This window comes from Halictus rubicundus, chromosome 1 (assembly GCF_050948215.1).
Source record: "Halictus rubicundus isolate RS-2024b chromosome 1, iyHalRubi1_principal, whole genome shotgun sequence".
Lineage (NCBI taxonomy): Eukaryota > Metazoa > Arthropoda > Insecta > Hymenoptera > Halictidae > Halictus > Halictus rubicundus.
The window spans coordinates 1,217,911-1,239,026 of record NC_135149.1 but is presented as its reverse complement, the minus strand read 5'-3'; the positions used below and the strand labels follow the sequence as shown (position 1 = coordinate 1,239,026).

Sequence of the window (21,116 nt, the reverse complement as noted above, 5' to 3'; positions counted from 1 at the left end):
CCGTATTGTTGGCTTGAATTTTCAAAAAATTCCGATCGATCCGATTGGCGGAGAGGATCTGGGGGAGCCCTCGTTTTTCGGTTGGCCGTCCATTCGGGCTCGTCCAATCGGATTCACCCGTCGTTCAACGCAAAAAGGAAACGAAGCGTCGGCATTCTGTAATGATGTTACCAAGTCGCAGATGTAACAAACGGTATCAACCTTAAAATCTAGTATGACGTTTATTATACAAGCAGCTGCTTCGGTTCCATCAAAATACGGTACTGTTAGTGATCAGCTCGACCGAGAGACCTGAACTATCCCAACGGACACATTGAACGAACGGCCACCGCGACCGTTCCACGATTTTTTCCGCGCCGAGTCCATCGGAGTCTCGAGAGAGAACACGATGACGGATCTAACAGAGCTGCGAATGAACGTGGCCGCTCTGAAGCGAGTCGACCCTTATGTGAAGGATATCCTCGGGACCGCGACCCACGTAGCCCTTTACACGTTCAACGCGGTTAATAACGAATGGGAGAAAACCGACATCGAGGGTGCTTTGTTCGTCTATTCGCGGAATGGCGAGCCCTACAACAGTGTACTAATCATGAATAGGTAATATACGTTACTCGCATATTTTTCACATAAAATAGTCGTATCCCAGCGGTGAAACGCGCCAAGGGGACCCCCGAAGAACGAGCACGGTGTTCCCGGCAACGGAATTATCACTGAAATCCTCGAATCCCTAGTTTTATAGTGTCCTACCATGTGCTATTTAATAGCCCCCTGCTGGAGGTTACAGTCCATCATAATGTAAAACACAGGGGACATCTTTGGATCCTTGTCTAAAACCCTCCTTTTACATATATTTCTGTGTAAATGATCTATATTACTTTGTAGATTAAATACGAATAACTTAGTGGAGCCAGTCACGCAAGGTTTAGACCTGCAACTGCAGGAGCCATTCTTGCTCTACAAGAACTCTAGATGCAACATTTATGGCATCTGGTTCTACGACAAAGAGGAATGCGTGCGCATTGGTGCAATGTTGAATAAGCTTGTGAAAGATTCAGAGGAAAACCGCAAGGCTAGCAACAAGACAGCCGCTAACGTGAAAAAGAGTTCTGGACCTAATGTAAACAATGTCGATATATTCAGTATGCTCAGCAAAGCTCAGAAAGATTTTAATACTAATAAAAACAGCAGTGGTGGTGGGGGTGCAACGGGAGAAGGGCTTGTTTCCAAATCCCCGCTGGTCACTCCCACCGTGAAGAACATATCTGGGCCATTGACCGCTCCGTTGGGCCCAGATGTTACATCGCAGAGTGTGATGGACTTCTTTGCCAAGGCAAAAGTTAGTACTCCCATCAAACATAACCAGGTTCCAGTATACGAGATTTTTTATTAAACATACTATTGTGGTAGATAAGTTTCAGGCTGGGCAGTTACTATGTTGGCTGTTGCTATCTTTTCAGGTCAACACAGGAGTGTTAGTCGGGGAACAGCCTACACCGGGGGGTGCTGTCGCTAGCGAAAGTAAGCCGTTGCTCGCGCGTTTAATGTCTCATCCGGCGGCTCACACGGTCGAGCATATCGAGAAACAGCACAGATCGATCACCCCCCAGCCGACTACTACTCAGCAGCAATCTCAAGCTACGCCTACGGCCATACAGACTGCGAACAACACTAGCAGCGCGTCTGCCTCGAACCGATCGAAACGGCGAAGCAAGACGGCCACGCAGCAGGATTCAATGATATCCACTCCCGGTTCTTTGAGCCACAACGTGACGCCATCTGTCAATCAGAACGCCACCGATACAAACGGTACGGCAGGTTTCCTTAGGATACAGTCGCCGACAAACGTGTCCACGAACTCAACCTCGAACCACCAGGCCTCAGATCTCGTTGTCGGCTCTAGTAACTCAAATCCGCTTGCTTCTCTATTCGCACATACGCCCGCAACAACGGTGAGTGGCGCTAGATCGTAGTTTAGGATAGGCATGTTGGTGAGGTGGACCGCGAGACATTTCTCCTTCTTTGCTGTTACGTTGAGTAGCTCCTCCGTAGCTATTCGAATCTGACGATCGCAGTGATTATAATAACAGTTGCATAAAGTAGGTGCACTCGTTGCACAACAACGGGACGTCAAAATTACCATTTCCACTAAGCTGCATTTCCCACCTTGAACAGAATGCAACGATCGAGGTTCACGTAAAGAATTTGATCGGGAGTGCAATGAGCGAGAACCTACTGAAGTGTAAGTAGCACATGTATTTATACAAATGTAGCAATGTAAGAAGAAAGAGGAGTCTTGCTGTGGTCGTCAGATTCTAATAAACATGGAGGGAGCAGTTCAACGTAGCAGCAAAGTAGGAGAAACGTATTACGAGCCACCTTATCAGCATTCCTGGGTCTAAGGGGAAACGGGAATTTGATCTTTTTGTTTGAATTCGATCAGGCATCGGAGGATATCATTCCGGCGACCACATTGTCGGGAAGAGGATCTGCGCCGGCGTTAATACCCCCTGTTATGTTCGCTGCGCCAAGTCCCCCAGAGCCCCCGGCGCGGCCTTTAGAGCCCCTGACAAGGAACCAGCTCCTCCAAGCTTTTAACTATCTGCTGAGGAGCGATCCGGATTTTATCAACAAGCTGCACGAGGCTTATGTGAAATCGTTTGGAGAGATTCTGTCCTAAAGCTGTGGTAACTGTTAACACGTGACGTAACTGTGAGAACCCGTCGTGCGGGTTGTGACAGTCGACTGATGGAGCAAAATGGAGAGAAGACGGTCGAGCATAACCATGTTTTGCGAAAAGCTGCAACGCAACGCGAAAACGTCGTTCTCGATGCTAACTCACGATCGAACACCTGACTGGCACACCCGACTCAATGTTCGGCGGGGGACGAAGCATAGATTATAAATGGAGATACATACCTTAAACAGTATTTTTATAAAGTAATACATTTTTCTCCCGGGAAAAGTGACGGTGTGGCCGGTGGGAACGCGTTAACAAGGTATGGAGCCGATGGCGGAGCAAACGAACACACTAACACACAGATGTACACGCGCAAGAAGCATACATTTACTTACTCACAACACGGACACATTCTCACAGACACACTCTCACAGACACACTCTAGTACACACTCGAAGACAGAGTAAACAAAATACGGTAAAAAGAAATTGTAAAAGGAGCGACGGCGACAAGGAACGTGAAAATTGTACGATTTTAAACTGTGATGCCAAAACATTTATATTATACTAGCGTTTTATGGTTACTACTATTTCGGAGACAGAGCGAGAGAGACAAATTTTTCTGAGCCGATCAAATGGAATACCTATTTTACAGAGTAATGACATACCCCCTCCTATATATCGGGTATTCGATATGGTATGTGTATGTAATTAATTAAAAAAAAAAGGAGCAAATAAATAGAGACCGATTACTGAAAAATCGTTTCAATGTATTTTCAAGTCGATCGACTCGCGTCGATCCAACCCCCGCGTTGAGTAACACGCGTTTGCGAAACAAGTATTGGCGCTCGGTTACGCTAGATTATCACAATACAATAATATTTATATGCAATACGATTAATGCGTAAGAAAGTACATCGCGTGTACGATCATTTTCCGGAGAGAATATACTCTACGCCAGGCACGAAACGCTCTTCACACTGTGTAAGAGCGCTACGGATTGCCCTTGGGAGCTAATGACGTCAGAGTAGGCGTGGTTTCATTGCTTTAGGCGTTACCCTACGTAGCAGTCGTTGTCTACGCCTGTTCTGGTGGTTAAAAAACAACAGAAAGAAAGGGAAAGAAAACAAGACAGACATCAGACTTTTATTGTTCTTCGTTCGTTCGCGTTTCTTCTCTGAAAGAATCAGCGTCTCGCTAGATCGCGATAGATCACGCTTGATCTCGTGTGCTAGTCTCGAGGCTCGAAACACCGATTACAAGTTTACGCCGCCTAAGTAAACGGTACCATCTCTAATACGATAGAAAATACATAATCTATTTACAATGCTACAATATAAGGCGATATCATGCGTTTCCGTTGTCTCTCCGTTACGAGTCATGTACAAAGGTCATTGTTATGGCCCTTCTTCTACTCTTGCCGACGAAATGACACAGTGGTGGAGAACTGTCGATATTGCTACAGATAATTATCGATGATCATCACTGTCAACAGTTATTCAAAATTGTGAGTTGACATTCGCAGATCTGACATTTTTATTTTCAGAGATTTTACTGAAGCTGACTTTGGAAATATCGAGAGCTAAAAAGTTATTCGTTTTAATCGTCTTATTAGAATGAAGAGACTGCATTGGTTTCGGTTTGGCACAGTTCTTTCCGCAACATAATTGTACACGACGAAAGAAATTTATTAACCCTTAAGTGGTTTTAATTTGATCGGGTCATTGTGGTTGCTGCAGTCTTCTTCAAATATAAGACAAAGATTTTAAGACAATTACTGTATCAGCACCTGTACACTTCTGGATCTTCTATTGCGAATGAAGAACATTTTAGTGCCACAGAGCAAGTTCTAACTGACCGTAGATCGAAATTAAAACCAAAGTATGCAGCGCCTACATTAATATTTCTCAACAGAAATGCGTGACTATTAGATCTAAAACGTGTAAAATTGAGAAGAAGATCCTTTAGAATCGCAAATCTGTTTTATTCCTAACATATTAGCATCGCATACGTTATCATTCACGATAACTTTCGACAACCATCGACTATTGATGGCTCAATTATCGGAAACAATGGGCCAGACAGTTCTCTATCGCGCATAATCGTCGGCGCACAACGCGCAGTGTTATAATTTACAGCAGTCGCTTGTTTCTTCATGTTTCTTTTGTTTCACAAAATTCACAGCCAAGTGGAGCCATCGTTAGCCCGCTAGCTTCCTATAGATAGTCTTACTATGTACGTCTATCATCTAGAACACTTTCAGAACGTCTTTGGATCGCTGAAAACCGTCGGTTTCAGACGAGAGGCACTTTCGGTGGTCCCAGCAATGGGGGCCCGTTGTCGGGCATCCGATGAGGCCCGAGTTTGTCGTTTTGCGTCGGTACAGGCTGCAGTAATCTAATCGCGAGACTGGCCAGTATCAGTAGAACGATTAGGCCGCAAATCGGCACCGCGATCGTCGCCGTCTTGAACCAACCATCCGTCGACTGACCCCCGTGATTGATCGGCTGCACCGGGCTGAGGAAAGGTCGCTGGTCGCCGCCGACCAACACTGGAACAATAAAGAGTTCTTCAATAACACCGCCACCGATGCCATTCGCTCCGGGCTCGCATAAATTATGCAAGAACGCTTCGTTATTCATAAATTCGCGCAACCTTCGACTTTCACTATTGTTTCAAATCAACCGGCCGGGACTACGGCATGCGAAATAAGTGTTGCGGGAACACGATCGAATCATCGAACCGTCAGCGATCATGGCTTACTGGACGCGCCGGAGAAATCAAAACCAGAAGCATCGGTTGTTCGAACTGGTTTCCATTCAGAGGAATGGCCTGCGTTTATCTGAACTGGCGAGGTCCTTTTTGCGAACTCTGTTTTATATTGATCACGTAATCGTACATGAAGGGAACGAATTTCTGTAATTCCTTAGTAGATCATTGCGGACGCTGTACTCTTCTTCAAGTTCATGCCAACAATTGTCCGGGGGGTGTTTTAATGAATTTAAGGACGAATTTGTATCGTCGCTCTAGGTTTCTAATGCTGCCAAGCAAAAATGATGTGCATTTAATAATTCAGTAAAGATGAAAAAAACCACTTAACTCTTGTGTTAAGATGTATGAATGAGTTTGAAGCTTTAAGAATTACACAGGAACTTCAATTTTGGAAATTTGTGTCAATACGACACGGTAAAATGGATATAAATCTTGGGTAATTTTGTAATAGTTTAAGAGATTCTTTAAGAAATTCTTAGAGAAAATACAGGAAACTCGGAAGGATACCAACGATCCAAGTACCAACTAAGAGAACAATTCGATCTGCGAATAATGAATCTAAGGTTATTTGCTTGACTTTAACATAATGTTGCGACTACCAGTAACGCGTCTATTGGACCGGTTAGTGTAAAAGTGTACCAGGTTGTTTGAGATCGTTTCCCGTTTCGTGTGGGGTCGAGGATCGGGAACGAATGTTTGAGTTGTGGCGCGGGTTTTATTATCAAACGAGGACGCTCGCTTCACCTTGGAGGGTCTTGTTGATCCTGTTTCTCATCGCTGGGCTGTCAACGTGGTTGCAGAGATCCTGCTCGCAACAGAGGTATCCCTTGGGACACCGACGCTCCTTGAAGCTCTCGTCGAGGCAGCCGCTGTTGGTGTCGTGGCTCGCTCTCAGCAACGACGGATTCGCGTTCGATGGCAACTCGGTGAAACAGCCCCGACCACGGCACATGTATCCTTGGGGCACGCATTCCGGCTGATTGCAGTAACACGTCACCTCCCGTACGTTCCGGGAATCTGTAACCAGAACCAGCCACCAACCGTGTTTTAATTAGTTCACCATTACGAGTCTCATGGTCTCTAATCGACGTTTACAATAAACCAATACTTCAAAATTACTTTCTAACGCGTGACTCTACATATTCATTTCTATTGTGATTATTAGTTCACCATTGCTTGGTCACTCCTGCTAAGCGATACAGTAAACACTAATCGTTCACCAGGTTTAGAAATTCGTTTCTATTCTGGTTCACCCGAATAAATTATATTAGGATTTTTAATATGCAGAAGGGCTAAAGTAGTATCCACTGTGTGCTCAACAGCAACTTTCTAATTTCAGTTTTAACAACCTCCTAATTCGGGAAAGGATTTTTGTAAGTCTGCTTAGCGAGAAGTTTAAAAAATGCTTATCCTGTTGTACAGGGTTTTCACTGTATTGTTCATGATTAACTACATTATTCAGAATTTCTTCCTCTCCTCGCTTAAGGGTTTGACTAAATTGCTTTGATCCCGTAAAAATTGTGGTTAATATCCGGCAATTAACGAGCTAAAAAGGTCCCGATTAAAACAGTCACGAAAAGTCTTATCCTTCATGGTTGTTTCGAGAACCAGAATCGATATATAATGAGTTGGCAAGTCCTGCAATAAACAGCGAAACAGAACCAGTAGACAGTGTTATCCAGCGAGCGAAGTCAAGCAAGGGCATCGAGTTTATAAAGCGAAAGGAAAATAAAATGAGCTGCAATTTTAAGTGGCTTATCTCGTTCCCGCGAGGATCAGCGTTACAATATTTCTTGCAAAAAAAGAAACAGACCCGATAAGTCCTCGAGAAATTCACCGTCTTTCTCTCTTTTGAGAGAGGATTCTTTTTTGGAACTGGAATAATACCGAAATCGCGATAACGCGAAACGAGACACTCGAAGGAGAAGGACTTGTCCTCCGTTCCCGATAGTCGGAATCGTCATCGACGATTAATCACTCGTTGGTCTGATTAATGATGCAATAGCATGGGTGGTCCATGCACAAGGCAATGCTCCGCTGCAAAATTGGTACACACACTCTCTCTCTCTCTCTCTCTCTCTCTCTCTCTCTCTCTCTCTCTCTCTCTCTCTCTCTCCCTCTCTCTCTCTCTCTCTCTCTCTCTCTCTCGATTCGATGCACTCACGAAGAGGAGTGCGCTCTCTCGCGATCGGCGAAATTATACGAACTGCTACGCGGTGCTCCGCTAATTGATTACCACAACTCATCTTTATTTATACGGCCCGTTTCGATAAGACGATTCGAGGATGCGCACTATAATTCCAGGAACGGTCGGGGTTTTCGCGTTCCAGCATCCTGAGGCACCGACAGCGTCGATTGTTGGCGGCCGGCCCTAATGAGTAGCCGACTGAAAGTCATAAAAGATTATACCCTAAGAGTCGCAACGGGTATACACGCGCAGAGGCCTAGGCTTTCGTTTACCTGTCCGCTGGACGGATCGGCCGCCTTCCCAGGCATTGTTCACGAAAATGGAACGATGGAGTCCCACAGTTCATCGAACGGAGTTCCTACACGCAAAATAACCCTCTGATCAGGGAGATGGCAACTCCGTCTTTTTGACAGATTGCCGTCACTGTTTAAGCCACTGAACAGTGCTGATAGAGATCTAATCGAATAGACTGGAAGAAGGTGTTCCGAAAATACTGTAATAGCTGTTCATTCAGGAAGCTGCTTCTTCATCTTGGAAGCTTCCGTATTTGTCTACGGAGCGCTATCTGTATTCATCTGGAAAGCTTCCTGTTCATTTGGGAAGCTTCTATTAGAATCGTTGCCAGGATTGACCTCAGAAAAATGGTCGTAGCCCGCGTGTACTGGCAAGAATTAGGTACGGAAAAAATTGAGCGAAATGAAACACGAAGGCCGGAGGGAATTTTGTATAAAATGGAGAGTCTCAAAGAGGATCGCTCGCGTCTCTGGAAGGAATCCGCTTCGAGAAACACGGCCGATCCGCTAGGACCGTGCTTGACGTAGCGTAAATATACATTACACGGCCGGAGTAGAGTTCTCTCTCCCCGCAGTGTGTTAATGAGGGCCGTACGAAATAAACAAAGAGACACGGAGCAGTTCGCGGTGACTAACCATCGTGCCGCTTGTTTATTATGATAATGCGGAGCCATCTTTATCCGCGACTTTACCCTTCCTCCTTTCCGCTGTTTTTCGAGGTCCCTATGGTCTCTCTCTCTCTCTCTCTCTCTCTCTCTCTCTCTCTCTCTTTCTCTCTCTCTCTCTGCGTGTGTGTGTTCTCTGCTCGGAGCCACGCGGTCAACGGAATAATTTGCATTGGTTACCGCGGATTAAATGCCGATTTTCAACGGTAACGAAATAATTCCGTTCTCGGGATCGGATATCTTGCCGAGAGAGAGAGAGAGAGAGAGATAGGATGGAAGACCACGGGGTCTTTGTTCCGTCGTCGAATCACTACGCCGCCGGAAGAAATCGAACAAAGAAGAACCTCCCGCGACGATTAACCGCGGTACAGTTGTTTATTATGGTAATGCGGGGCCATCTTTATCCGCGACTGCGCCCGCTCTGTCTCTCCGGCAACCATCCCCCCATTAAACGACCCTTTCTCTCTCGACAGAATCTTCTTACATTCTCCTCTTTCTCCTCGGAGTTCTTGCTAATAAGCCTCCAGCGCAGCCTTCTCCTCACCCTCTCGCTCTCTTCCTTTCTCTCTTTCTCCTCGATGTTCCCCCTCTTTCGCTGTCTCTGTCCTTCGAGCAGACGAAGCCCGGCTCATCGGGAAATAAAAAACGCTAAAACAGCCGAGTCACAAAAGAAAGATTAAAGTGGAGAGAATATATGGAGAGAGGCATGCGGCCCTCGTTGTGTGTATCGCTGCCGTTCGCTCGGCCCATTGGCCGGCTCTCACGAGCCCTTCGAGTGCAACAAAGAAAGATGAACAGTCGGGGAAAGATGGTCATTTTTTTAGAAAAATCTCTGCATTCCGAATTACGCGAGCCTGGAGACCCGGTGCAACCTGTCTACCGATGTGCATAGAGAACATTTCAATTTCCTTAAAAAATTTTCTTTAATATTTTTGTTGACAAACGGCAAACTTATTGTAAATTTCTACGTTCTTGGATGGTCACAGACTAATTTATATTTGAGCTATGGATACATGCGCTGAAACCATAATGAGGCTTGAGAAAAATTTCTACACCCCGAATTACGCAAGCCTAGAGACGCTACACCCTGTGAATGCACGCGGTGCATAGAAAACCCTACGTGCTCGTTCCTAAAAAAATTCCTCAAATTGTTTACTGCCGGTGTAGCTTGTAATATGATTGAAATATTCGGGTTCCGTTGGCGTATGACAAGGAGATCGGAAATTTCTCCGAAAGGAATTTGTCTCGTCTGGAGGAGGCCCGGAGAAGAGGTCCTCGAGAGACCAAGACGAAACGAGAGAAAAGAGAGTGAGAGAGAGAGAGAGAGAGAGAGAGAGAGAGAGAGAGAGAGAGAGATGGAGGAGGACAGAGACAAAAGAAGCTGCGGCGAAGGGCCTCGTGTGCGTTTAAAATAAAAAGGGAAAAAGGGGAAGCAGCGGGAGGTCGAGAAGGCCCGGGCAAAAGAGAGATACGGCCGACGTGCCTGGAGCCGAAGAAGACCCGTCCGAAAACAAACAGACTGCTTCGCGGGGTCGTTCGTTATGCGTCCGTGGCATATTAATTATTTCTCGACGGCCTCTCTCCCCTCGATCTCTCCCCCCAACCCGCCCATATCGCTCGTGTTTCTTCCTTTTACATTTTTCCCCCGGTTGCCAAACGATTACGGTCTCGGGAACCACCCCGAATCGATTCCTGCGGATTCTATTACTCGAAAACGCCAGACAGGCTGGAGTCCGTCGGACAGAATCCCAAAAATTAGCGAAAGCCGATCGGGGATTGAGATCCTCCTACTTCGATCAAACCTGATCTTCTGCGGGACTGGGGACCGAGGAATTTCGTTTTTGTCCCGTTAAATTGGCCTCCCCTTCCCCCCTTCTGTATATAATGAACGTTTTGCTTTATTTTGTACGAAGACAATTTTTATTTTGCATAAAGATCCACAGTCTACTGATTAGTATAGATTATAGATAATTGAGATTCTACTGTAGGTATTGTTACAGGGTCGTGAGGGTATCAATTTCTCCACGTGTCCAAAGGGTCTGGCGATTGTGTTCAGTTAATCGTGCAGATTCTTCGAGACTCCGCAAAATTTAAAAATGGTTTCCCTATATTTTGATAAACGTCGAAACATTAAAGAAAACTGTTAAGTGCGCCGAGCCGCGTGGTCGCCGGATGGTTAATAACGTTATAAGTCCCGATTTATGTAAATGCCGGGTCGTAAGAGACCGGGGCCCCTTCTGGATGAAAAATAGAGAGCGTCGACGCCGCTGGCAAAAAAGGTAGACAGGCCCCGAACCGCTTTGACGAACGTCCACCGTCCCGTGTGTTTTGCGCTCGTAAAGCTGTCCGATTTCTTCGTGGTCCCCGGGATCATCCCAGCGAATTCCCCGTATCTCGCGTTGGTCCCTGATAAAAGGTTTTAGCGTGGCTCTCTTCACTATACGTACACTGTCTCGACTCGGGTGGCTTAACCTTTAACTTATTGACGTTAGATATTGTTCGTACCGCACTCCCGGCAGAGACATCGGATCTATCTAACGAGATACGCGTGCTGTTGCTTGTAGCTTATGCCGATAAGCTTGTTTATTTGTCGAGATCGGCGGAGCAAGAAGGGTTCGACATTCGTCACTTATCCGGGATTAAATATTCATGTATGCTGATCGAGCTTAAACACCCATCCTCACTCTATGGTTCCCGAGTCTCGTCGTTATAATTAACTAATTAATCGAGGCTCTCCGGCTAATGAACCTTCTGCTTGGACCGCACCGGTTGGAAGCAAAATCGCAATTCTATTTGAAGTAGTTTCAATTTTGATGAACACCCTGTATATGGAATATTACTGCGGATTTCTATGGAGAATATAAATTATCTGTATTAATTGCAAGACGTAGAAACCACATAGACATCTATTCCTGTATCCAATAATTTTAACGAGCTGAATCGAACAAAATTTTTAGATTCTTTAAACGTTTTCACCGTTTTGTACTTCGTCTAGTCATTTTTGTCATAACGCGTAGTCTAGTTAAGAGTTAATTGGTCCGCTTAACAAAACTGTAAGTTATGACAACCGCAGCTCGATAAAACCGAGAAAAAATCAAGCTGTATGCGAGGACATTATTGTCTGCAAATGAATAGCAGTACAAGAGGTTTAATTGACTTCTGTGCGTCCAATTGCTCTCGCTCGCTCGCGGATGTGAAAAAACAACGATCGATAAGTAGAAGCAAAAATGATTTCGCCGGGATAGAACCGCATGTTGAAGCGCCGTGGGTCGCTCGGCGAATAAAGAAAGAAAAAAAGTAAAAAGAAATCAGAATCGATATCGGCCTAACGAGTCGCTGAAAGCACGAGCTTAGGCTTGCAGCCGAGGGCACATGATTCGCCGGGGCCCAACGCCAGCATGCCTGAGGATAGAAAGCCGTGCACGACGGAAACTTGATTTGAACGAGGCCCGTTGTATATGCAATTAGAAGAGCGACGACCCGTGTTGTACGTGTGTGCAGTGGATACGTGCACCGCTCGCGGGCCGAGAACCGTACACCATCGTCCCGGGAATGATGAAACTAATGAGTTTCTCTCGGGGCTCCCTCGAGTGTGTCCGTTAATGCACGTACATTGCGTAACAGGCCGCAAACATAGCTCGTTGTGTGAGAGTCGCGACGAGTCGCGCCGGTCCGCTCGAATCGCGAGAATTTTATTCCGTCGCGTCGCGATGAAACAGAACTGGACACGGGCACTGCCACACAGCGCTAATCGCATTACCGCCGGCCAATTACCGAGCGAGACCGCTCCGCGTCGATGGCGTTGAATATCGGATTTTCTAATTAATAGGAACGTCGCTGGCCGCGTTGCGCAACGACAATTAACCGCAACCACTGGCCGGCTCGTTCAGCTCGGGGGTGGATAAACTCTTTTCAATTGCGTAAGGTTAGCCGCTAACCACTCCTCGTAAGCCTCGATTGTAATTTAGACTGTGTTCTAATTGAATGTTGTGCAGCGGTAAAATTGTTGTTACCAATCCGAAATTGTCGCATTGCATGTGTTGTCATTGGGATGTCTGTAGGATATACTTTGAAGAATTGCACTGCGGGACGCTGCTCTGGAGCTTCTTTGAGAGCAAGGGCAATTAAACCACGCCCTCACGGGACCATTAGCAGAGGAAGGCTCTGGCTATGACTGGTCTAGAGCATTCTCCGTAGGCGTAGCTTCTTTATTCTTGATTTGGAAGGAACCAGGACAGTGCTCCATATAATGATCTATGCCTACATTTAGTGGGGAATGTCCTAAGTGGGCGTGGCTTCATTGCTTTCAATTTCGAACAAGCCAGAATATTGTCCCATAGGAAAATCTGTGACTCTAGCTGATGTAGAATTGCTTTAAATAGGTTTGGCTTGGTTGCTCTCGATTTGGAAGCGGCCAGAATATTGCCTCACCTAACAATCTATGCGTATACCCAGTATGAAGTGCCCTGAGTGGGCGTGGCTTCGTTGCCCTTGGATTCGGAGGACCTAGAATGTTGTCCCCTAGGGAAATCTATGTCTCTAGCTGATATAGGACGCTGTAAGTGGGCGTGGCCTCGAATGCCTTTAATTCGTAAGGGGCCAAATCATTGCCCCACAGGGCAACCCATGCTCCTACCCACTATTTAGCGTCCTTAGAAAGTGCGACTGCGATTTGCCACTCCCAACCTGTTGGAGATCACTCAACAGAATTTGCCAGGCAATTCTACACGTCTCGCGACGTCCACGTGTCTCAGGTTTGTTACTTTGTTGAACGTGGCACCGTATCGCCAGTCGAAATCGTTCCAATGGCGGGGTCGAAAGTTTCGACACAACGACGCGACGCGGCGCTTAATTGTTTATTCCGTCGGCCGCGTCACGGGGCAATTGTAAAACAGCGCGACGTCTCGGCTATCTTAATTTCTAATTAGCAGCGTTCAGCGTTCTGAATTGGCGTAATTAGTATTCCGTCGCGACGGAAAGCGCGTTGGTGGCCGTGTGTGCCGCGACTCTCGCGCGTCGAGTTTTACGAGATGTTGGCGAAGTTCTCGATTCGTTTTATAGCGACGCGACGACGATGAGGAAACAGAGTCGTCACGCGGAGAGGAGAGCTCTGTTCGGATTCTAGCATCGGGGATTACGATAGCTGGGGAGATTACGAACACTCGGAGACCAGGGTTCGCGTGCATGCGAGACCGAACAGAAGAGAAAGAGGAGAGAGAGAGAGAGAGAGAGAGAGAAAGAGAGAGAGAGAGAGAGAGAGAGAGAGAGAGAGAGAGAGAGAGAGAGAGAGAGAGAGAGAGAGAGAGAAAGAGGGACCGGTCGTTTCTCAATCGTGCCAGGCTTTGTGCGTGGCTGCGTCGACGGCAGGTCGTTCTCGACCTGTTGAGCAAACGATTGTCCCCCGATAATGGGAGATCCGTTGCGGTTTGCAGAAGGATCCTTACGCGCCATGGATCCTTGAGTCGTTGAACTGAAACCAGGCCTCTGGCGCGACCCGATTAACCCTTCCGATGATGAATCGCGCCCGGAACGAAAGCCAGAAGCTGCCTGCAGCGTTGCTTCTGCAAACAACACCCGCCGAAACCCGCTCCGGGCCCGATTTAATTAAAATTTAGGATAGATGTTGCACGACTTCATTCTGTTTGTGGAACTTTCTGTCAAACGTAGACCCCGTATAACTTATTAACGGGACAGCGTCGTTTGGATTCTGCAGGTCATCCCAGGATTTAAATAAGAAAAGAGCGTTGTAAGCCTGTTAAAGCTTCATTGAGAAGCCAGCGCAAAAATATAAAATAGGAAGCGACAGTAGCAGACTCGGAACAGTATCTGTATTCCACCAGCTCCGTTAGTCAGTTCTTGTAAAACCACAATTATCTATTATGGCGTATGAATGCGCCGATGCACAATTTATTTGCGTGTATAATTTGTTTGCGGTTTTTGCAGTGGAAATTCCACAAACACCGAGAACGTGAATATTGCTAGTCTGTTCCCATTAATATCTGAGAGACCATTAGAAGAACGCAGGATAATGATGGAAATCGAAAGCTGAAACAGGTATTGAAAATTGACCATGATATACGACAGGTTGAAGTTCAATGCGGGCTGCGTCAATGTTAACGCTCGACTCCTTCCAGCCTATTAGAAATTAATATTCCGAATAAATTTACATAAGAGAAGCGATAACTCGTGGAAAGACGGAAACGCCGTCTGGGGGTCTCGACGATGTCCTTATGCACGTCGGAAGCGTTGCTTAACTGTTAACTGCATGATTTGTCCGTCGTGAATACCGTAGGCCCAATTAAAGGCCGAGTAATAACGATTTTAAACGAAGTGCCTGCAATAAGACGTGCATATCATATCGTTTGCGATATCTTAACTGTCCTAGCAGTACATTAGAACGTGGACGAGGTAGAATACGATCTGTAGTTAATATTTTAGTACTGGAATTATCGAGTGAATTGAAATGAGCCTATTCAGATCGCCTGTAACTAAAATTATACTATCCAATGTGTTTCAATAATCAGTGGATGATTGCTAAATGTGTCATTAAAATTCTCATTAGGCTCTTAATTTTTTAAATAGATTGAAAAATGTTAGACCAAATTGGTAAACGTCGGGAATGGCATTCATGGCATCTATAAACATTTTCTAACACGTTTAACTAATCACAATGTTATACAAAAAATACGTAGTATTTTTAACAGTCTAAAGAATCGTTCTGTGCAGAAATCATGTCTCTATCTTTTACAATAAAATCAGGATAAAAAAATTCCCAAACGCACGTCGTCGAAACTTTCCCGCTTGCTTGTCGAAAGAGTTAAAATTCGTTGGCCAGCCCGATTGAAAGTATAATCGCGGCAGCTCGAGTGACAAGCTACAAGTCCCATCGACTGTCTGGCCAGTTCCATGGTTAAATCGCTCTGGAACCAACAGACAAGAATGAGCATCGGCTACCGCCGCAAGGTCGGTGGACACGCGATCGAAATCACAAGCGAGGCATAACAGCGACAACAGCAGTATAGTACGGCAGTGTCGAGAATTACAAACGTTTGTTGCAGGAGGACGAAAAAGGGGATCCCGAGGCGAGTCACGTCCCGGGCCACCGCGGGACACCTGTTCCCGTAGAGAGTGGGCTATGAACCTGCGGAGTTATGCGCAAGAACAAAAAGGTCCCGGGGACGGTTTCCTCATCGACGCCGACGCCGAAAGGAGTGGCCACCGAATGATGAGAAGGAGGACGTCGGAGGAGGAGGAGGAGGAGGAGGAGCCGCAGGAAGTAAGAAGATAGAAGAGGAAAGAAGACTGGACCGGTCCTCAGGGAGTTCCTCGAGAGATTCGTGAGAAACTTTGGCCGAGAGCGTGCCGCTCGTGGTATTCGAATATACGCGCGGATCGATCCGCAGGAAGGTTAAGCTGTAGATCGAGTGATCCGCGATGAGCGGGATACCAAACAAATTTAACGGGCCTTTTACCAGCCTACACCGCTATCTACCATCGGAGATATTTTTCAAACAGCTGGAGAACATCGATCTCTGGTTCGAGTCCCAAATTCTACAAATTATTCGGCTCTGGATTGAGTAGCGTTGGAAGGAAAAGTTGAGGAGCGATTAGACCAGCGGGGATAGATGTCTTATTAATTTTCGAGACTAGAAGTGGCCATCTTCATTCGAAAATATTTTTTAAACAGGATAGGCCGCCAAGAGTCTCTGAATTTTACAAATTATTCAGCTCTGGATCGACGAGCGTTGTTGGATAATTGAAAAGAATAGTTGCGAAATGTTTTCCTAATTGTCAAGGCTGGAGGAGGCCAAGTTAATTGGCTCGTTAAATTCGATACGGCCAGGAGGAATTCTTTCCGGGCCGGAGATATTTCATTAGTAATACAGCTCGGTGGACAGACATCCGATAAAAGCTGTAACTAATGATCCCCATTAAACGGGGACCGGATACCGCACGAATTCGGTCGATTCTTCATTGACTAGCAGCGAAAGACGGCCCCGTGTCGCTCTCCAGGAGGTCTACGATAGGTTTTATTGCCGTTCAGAGGGTATTTTGGACCTCGCGCTCTTGGATTATCAAACCAGCGTGGCTCGGACATGGCGGAGCGTTATATATAATCGTGAAAGACAACAGTGCATCCGTTTAATGGGACCCGGGGCTTGCCAGTCTTTCTCCTTTTTAAGGAGGATGACTGGCCAGGAGCAAGGCACCGATTAAACTTCTTCTCCTCGCGGAGAATTCGCGTCGTGTAGGAAGAACCAAAGGGAAAAAACGAGACGGAGGTATTCCCGATTCTTTTCTTTTTTTTTCGTTTTGGCGAGCCGTAACAAGAAGGAAATTAATTTCCTTACCAAGCATTTTCGCTCGCAGCGACGTCGACCGGTCGAAACCACTGTGTCACGGCTCTGTGCTTGCTGTCAATGATGCATTGGCTAGTGACGGTCTTCGGAAAGATCGAGGAAACACTCGAATTTTCCATCGACCGCCTCCTCGTTTCTTATTTTTAATTACGGCTGTCGGTCGACCGAGGTAAAAACTGGCTTGGAGCAACGACGTAAGTCGAAATGACAGTGTTGCGACAGTGTCAATTGCAGTTAACGATGGATTCCAAGTGGTAATCTTCAGAAAACTCGAATATGTCCTCGAGTTTTCGAAATACCTTGTTTTTCGTTTTTAATTACAGCTGTGAGTCTACCGAGGTAAAAAGTGGCTTGGAGCAACGACACAAGTCAAAATGACAGTGTTACGACAGTATTAATTACAGTCAATCATAGATTCCGATTGCTAATCTTCAGGAAACTCGAATGTGTCCTCGAGTTCTCCGACGACCACCTTGTTTCCCATTTTTCGAAGCAATTGCCAACCTCTGAAACTAAAGTATGATTTATCGCAAACCAAAATCATCGTGCCTCAGTGTCCAGAAAAGTCAACAACAGGCTCTTCCAGTGCTAATATTCAGGAAACTCGAATACGCCCTCGAGTTTTCAACGAGCTTCGTCGTCCCATACATTTAATTGCAACTATGAAGCCACCAGGGTGAAAAATGGTTTGGGCCGAGAGCATATTGTATCGGGACACAGTTTGTCCACCGCACGGCGACCATAAAATACGAAGCAGCAGGCCAGCAGCGAGGTAAAGCAATTTCTACGGTGGACGCAACGATGCAAAGCGTTTCGCCGAACGGACGACAAGTGCACCCGCATAATGGGCCGGTTTCTGCCCCCACTGCACCGGTTGGCCATCGGATCGCTGGCCAGGATCCGGGGCTCAATAAAACTCTTGCTTTTCGTGCTGTTGCGACCGGAGGAGTCCTTTGCTCTTCCCTCGAGCCAGGGGAGCCCGACCGGATTCCGGGCCCGCGAACCACGAAGAAAGACCAGTTAAGTTCTTTATTGACGGTGACACGAGCCGAATCAATTACGCCCGGAGTCCACTCTCTGGTGACGCAACGTTACGGGGATCGGGCTCCTGAATCCTTTTTCTTCGAATATCCGCGAACGTTGCGTCACCAGTCCCTTTTGCAATTATAGTCAGGGATAGCGACTCCTTCGTTCACCTCTCGACGGCTATTGGCTTCTCAAATATTTAAGACTTTTATTTCTCAATGTTCTATTTTATATAGAATTTCTCTTCAGCAATGATGAATATTAAACATCGGTCCAGTGTTTATTATCCTCGTTGAGGCTTGAAAGATTAGTGTCCTTTAAACAGAGTGAACGCTAAAGTGAAGAGGGTTCCCAAAAATCGTGTCGGTAGTATATAGGTCATATACAAATAAACGAAATCTATCACGGATGATCTACAGTGATCATCCGCGCGCTCTCCCAAGCATGTACTTTGAGGATTCGCTGAAGAACGCACGAGTTGCGAGTTTACGTCTCCGTTGTCTCGGAAGTTCGGCGGTTTTCGAAAACCCAACTGAACTCGTAAAAGTTGACGAGGTTTGATGATTGTGCGCAGGGGTAGGAAAATCGTCGAATCGATTGTCGTCGAGTCTGACTCGAAGGCTACCGGTCCACCGAGTTCCTCGAGGAAGGTAAATCAGCCCGTGGGTAAATCTGTATCGCTAGCGCAGCGACGGGACAGTTTAAGACACGCCGTAAATCAGCGATACGATCGACGAACATGACGGAAGCTGGGCCTGTGCGCGCGATCGTCGAGATCGGCACGGGAGTCAATTAAATAAGAGAAAGTTTTACCCGGCGATCTCATTCCCCGGCATCGGCGGCTACTAATTTTATCGGTTGTATCTGGGAGCCGCGATCTGAGAAATTTATAGCCACACGCGCAAGAACGCACGAAGTTATCGTGAATCACGGGCGTCGCAATAAAATCGAGACAAAGTATTTTGCGCCACGAAACGCCGCGCCGCGCCGCGCCGCCGAGGAAGAAGATCCTTTATGAAAATGAAAAGAAGGATCGATGGTTGTGGCGCTAATAGAGGTAGCATTCCTCCCGGGACTTTCTAGCCCAGAAACGACGGTGGCTTGTAATAAACGTGCGACGCTATCGATATTTCAGTAATTCAGTAAATCGGGAAAAGTATCCTCGGAGGGCTTGAACATTCCTTTCAGTTCCGTGACAAACGGCTCGTTCCTTATTTTGAACGGTGACCATGAGGCTCCTGGGTTAAAAAGTGATTTACAGCAACGTCATAGTATTGTTGGTATATTTATGGTACGCGCTGCCTCGCGTAGAGCCCCATAAAGCCGAGAAACGATACTTTCGTGGAGAGGCCGTAGCCAAAGGCGGATGCTCTAAGAAATTGTCCTTTCTCAAGGCTATCCCCGGGCTTTCGGCTAATCTGGTCTCCACAAAAGGTACGTAGCAAGCCCGGTATTTGCGTTGGGACCTGTAACTATCATCCCCGAGTACCTGGCCATTAAAGAAGGGGGCCAGGGCCTGGACCAGACAACGCAGAGGCCAGAGGACGGGTGGTTGCGCGGGGTGGCAATTAGCAAGAACAATAGGGGCTCGGAGGCCCTTATTTCTGGGAAGTAGGTGGGTCCTGGGTCCTGCCATTCCACAGAGGCCCCAGGTATATGTGTTTTAGACTGCGGGCCCGACTGTGTCCCGTGCCCTCGGTGTATCCGTGTGCTCTTGTACGTATTGGTGTACGCGGGGCCTTGGCATTTCGGCGCTAGAAGGCAGGTTCCTCATGTTTTCGAGAGAGCAGAACCAGTGATTAGCCCTACTTAACTCGGCTGCGTGGAGCGCGGCGCGGGCAACCCCGAGTAAAAGGCATCCTCACCAATTATATGCAATTGCCAAATTGCTCCAAATTACATGCGTGGACCGCGGACCTTTTATGATAATGCTTGGCCTCGTTTCGCCCCGGCGCGGCGCGGCGCGGCGCGCAGCGCGCGGCCATAAGGACCACCTTTGATGATTCGTTGCGCGTCCGATTTTTCGAGTAATTGGCTGAAATGAATCGCGTCGAACTCGATCTCTCGATCGAAGAGACGCGAGCATGATCAAGACCCCGTGGAAGCCGTTCCAGAAGAAACGTGGATGGAAGAGAACTCGAGAACGAGGATTTCTTGGCCCGTACCTTGGAGAGGACACCATGCTGTTATCAACGGAATACCGATACCTGGAATCTCACCGTGCGACGCCGGCAGCCGGCTAAAGTAAACGCTGTGTCGAGAGGTTGTCACGCGCCGCGGAATAACGAGTCCTCGCGAGTCTTTGTTCTTCAGCGCCGGAACTTGAGTACAATTGAGCAACCGCGACGACAAAGAGGCGCTGCGAGAACTCGCCTGTGCACACAGTGGCACGGATCGCTTGTACAAACTGGCCCCCGACGATTAATCTCACCCGGCTTTCACTTTAAGTGGATGCTCTAATACTCTAAAAATTCAAATTGTTCTCTTTACTCTCTTAAACTACATGGATTCAGACGTACACGGTTCAATCTTAATAGTCATATTGCGGTCTGTTTAGCTTCCACAGCTGTTTTCCTTAGGGCAAGTCGAAACCTACGTAAAACTGTCATTTTTAAGCAAGTGCCATTTCGTTAATATTTAACTTGGGTATTTTATGGTCATGTCTGTGAGAGCAGTGTTCGTACAGGTTGAAAATGTCCGGAAGTGTTTAATTTCCGGTTGGTTTTTCTCTTTCGGAAGTCACCTGCACTGTCCAGATGGCGCTTCTCGAAACCACCACTGTCACCTGCTTATATAAAGTCGAAGAACCTTTCCAAATTTTTTGTTCGATCTTCGAAAATTGAATAATCGACTGGAAAAGATCCGATACTGGCAGCGATTGTATTTAAAGAGAAAAATGTATAAATGCAAGGAGGGCGATGCTTTTCAAGAAAGCCACTTTCACCTGCGCACATAAAATTGTGGAGCCGTGTAAAAATTCTTAAAAAAATAATTTTATGATCCTCGAAGCTTGCTTGATCGACCAGAAAAGGTCTGATACTGCCCGAGATTATATTAACAGAAAAAAGACCAGGTAAATGCCGCTCGGTTTTTCCTACCGACACGGCGGAACGATCACTTAGCAGTCGGACCCGCA

The 21,116-nt window shown here is 46.7% G+C and overlaps 2 protein-coding genes across 3 annotated transcripts in view; one reads left to right on the top strand and one right to left on the bottom strand.

Moving 5' to 3' along the window:
- The first annotated feature begins 165 nt into the window (after positions 1-165).
- On the top strand, positions 166-3,436 carry Dcp1 (decapping mRNA 1). Of its 2 annotated transcripts, none has more exons than XM_076805135.1 (4): positions 166-597; positions 883-1,363; positions 1,458-1,949; positions 2,441-3,436. In XM_076805135.1, exons 1-4 carry the CDS (start codon positions 389-391, stop codon positions 2,675-2,677), a joined length of 1,419 nt encoding a protein of 472 aa, XP_076661250.1. In that variant the 5' UTR covers positions 166-388; the 3' UTR covers positions 2,678-3,436. The 2 variants fall into 2 exon arrangements, with proteins under 2 accessions (XP_076661250.1, XP_076661259.1); XM_076805144.1 differs by having other exon boundaries at positions 168-597; positions 883-1,336.
- A 357-nt stretch (positions 3,437-3,793) lies between these two features.
- LOC143365328 (BMP and activin membrane-bound inhibitor homolog) overlaps positions 3,794-21,116 on the bottom strand; it is a 37,534-nt gene continuing 20,211 nt past the window's right edge. Inside the window, exons 2-3 of the mRNA XM_076805411.1 lie at positions 6,193-6,465; positions 3,794-5,227 (exon numbers count right to left, since the gene is read on the bottom strand). Of these exons, the coding sequence (XP_076661526.1) occupies positions 4,971-5,227; positions 6,193-6,465 (530 nt within the window). The 3' untranslated portion in view covers positions 3,794-4,970. The remainder of the gene's footprint in view (positions 5,228-6,192; positions 6,466-21,116) is intronic.